This window comes from Drosophila serrata, unplaced genomic scaffold (genome assembly GCF_035046125.1).
Source record: "Drosophila serrata isolate PLE 108 unplaced genomic scaffold, ASM3504612v1 contig_376, whole genome shotgun sequence".
NCBI lineage: Eukaryota > Metazoa > Arthropoda > Insecta > Diptera > Drosophilidae > Drosophila > Drosophila serrata.
The window spans coordinates 3744538-3746959 of record NW_028257274.1 but is presented as its reverse complement, the minus strand read 5'-3'; the positions used below and the strand labels follow the sequence as shown (position 1 = coordinate 3746959).

General features: G+C 39.1%; 1 protein-coding gene across 1 annotated transcript in view; it reads right to left on the bottom strand.

Moving 5' to 3' along the window:
• Positions 1–480: 480 nt before the first annotated feature.
• Positions 481–2422, bottom strand: part of CCAP-R (Crustacean cardioactive peptide receptor) — a 37463-nt gene continuing 35521 nt past the window's right edge. Inside the window, exons 3-6 of the mRNA XM_086839822.1 lie at positions 1623–1758; positions 1363–1560; positions 873–1133; positions 481–801 (exon numbers count right to left, since the gene is read on the bottom strand). Coding sequence (XP_086695948.1) covers positions 512–801; positions 873–1133; positions 1363–1560; positions 1623–1758 — 885 coding nt within the window. The 3' untranslated portion in view covers positions 481–511. The remainder of the gene's footprint in view (positions 802–872; positions 1134–1362; positions 1561–1622; positions 1759–2422) is intronic.

Here is a 2422-nt window from a genome sequence, read left to right as displayed (position 1 = left end):
AAAAATCATAAGAACCTGCAAAAAGGTATAAAAACACCATTTTTCCGAAAAATCATAGTTTAAAAAAACTCATAACCAAGCCAAAAAAGCATTAATTTTAATTTGGAAAGTTGCTCTATGTTAGTTTTTACTAGATTAACAAATCTGCATACTCAGTTTTAAAATTTAAAAAATTAAGTTTTTTGTCGATTTTTGAAAAAAAGAACGATCAAATTTTCAAATTTTAACAACATTTGAGAAATTTAATCTTTCTTTCAGACATGCCTAATAAGATTCGCCTGTTCATTCTGATCAAGAATATATATGTCCTTCACTGCGTTTCAGTCGTCTGACTGGAATTATATTCTGCCAAAAAGGTATAGAAGCAGACAATTTCATTAGAAAATCCATATTTTCCAAACATCATAATTAAGCCAAAATAGCATTAATTTTTATTCGGAAAGCTTTTCTGTGCGGGATTTCATAGCACTATTAATTATGTGACATTTTAACTTGTTTCTTATTTTTAAACTCACCTAAGGGTTCTGAAAACCTGTGAGGAGAATAAACAGTAGATCAGAGGATTGGCCGCTGAGTTTAGCGGAGCAAGACTCTGGATAAATGTGGCTATGGCAATGTTGGTCTGCGAGTGCGGAATTTGACCAAAGACTTGTAGAAGATCGAAGATAATATAGGGTGACCAACAGATGATGAACACAAACACAATGGTAAGTGTCATTTTCACCGTTTTGACCTTGGCCCGAGGTATGATGCCTCGGGAACTGGCACGCCTTGCAGGTGCGGCCCCAAAGCCAGCACGCTCTGTAAGGAAATTAAGTAAATAAACAATTAAATTATTAATTATAGTTATTGTATCCGAATTTTCAACGTACCTGTGGGCACAAATATGGAGCCCTTGGCCCATATGGTCTTCACTATTATCGCATAGCAGGCGGATATGATCAGTGCAGGAACTGCAAACAAAGTGGCCGAGACCAGGCTCATGTACACCTGCCAGGCCATAGGTGAACCCAACTCAATCCAGCACTGCGGATGTCCTTGGATAAGCTTCTCCTCGTATAAAACCAGGATGGGTAGTGAGAACAAGGCCGAGATGAGCCAAGCACCGGCCACCAGATGACGCGCTCGTTTCCCTAAAGAAAGAACATTTAAAGAGCTATAGAAAACATTCCAAGTTCTTTTGAGAAGTTCTACTTAAGTTTCCTCAAAATTTTTTAATACAAAAAATAATCTTAAGTATCATTTAAAAAATTCTATAATTCTTGGACACATAATCGCAGCAAAACACGAAACAGCGCTTTGGCTAACAACATTTACCAATTAGAAAACTTTGCCGCCCGACTTTCTGACTTTGCGACTTACACGACTTTGAGAAGTTCATGGGATGTGTGATGGCATCGTATCTGTCGATGCTCATGGCCACCAGGACGTAGGTGGAGGAGTATGTGACGCACACCTGTGAGAAGCGTATGACCTTGCAGGCCAGGTTGCCCGCCCGCCACGAAATCGTGATGCGCCAAATGATGTCCGTCAGCACGTTGAGTAGGCCCACGAAAAGATCTTTAAGGATTTGTTAAAAATAAAGCTAGAAAGCTAACCGGAAACCCCAAATCTGAACTTACCTGCCAGTGCCAACTGTTTGATGAAATAGTTCATCCGCGATTTGCGGTTCTTGTTGATGAACATCACGAATAGAACCGCCGAGTTGCCCAGGACAATGACGGTGAAGAGGATCCATAGCACTGCAAACTGTTCCGTCTGTAAGAGAGAGGTCGGGAATGTGGTCACATTTCATTAAGCGCCTATAAAATTCATTGTCAACAAAGTGTTAAGAACGGAAATCACGCATAAAACTCAATTTAATGCTCCCCAAACACACACTGTCACCCACTGACACACACACTCACACGATGTTTATGGCTCTTTAAATAGCCATAAAAATGATAGAGCTATGAAGTCAAGACGTGGAGAGCGGAGAGGGGCGGCCGACAGGATGTGCCAGCGGAAGTTTGCTTCTTTCCAGCTCAGTACTAACAAGACTAGGACAACACCCACACAGACACGTTGGAAGGGCAGACAGCAAACGTTATGCCTGCAGGAAATTGTTGCCAAGATTGAGGACCTGCACTCGAAGAAAGGTGCTTACTTAGGTTACCTTAATTATGGACTTAATTATTGTTTATTTCAAAGATATTGAGAAGGTTAATAATTTGAATCAAAACCTAAAATTATAATATATTCATTGGATTTAGAAGGTTGTTCTGAAAAGATTTTTTTTTAACAATCTAAGCTACATATATTTTATCGCTATAGATAATTAAACGTTGCTTTTTGCATCTCTTTCACAACTATTCACATTTTTTCCCCCTGAAAAAAATATGCTATTTTTTCCAGTATACAAATGACAGTAAAATGTCAAGAG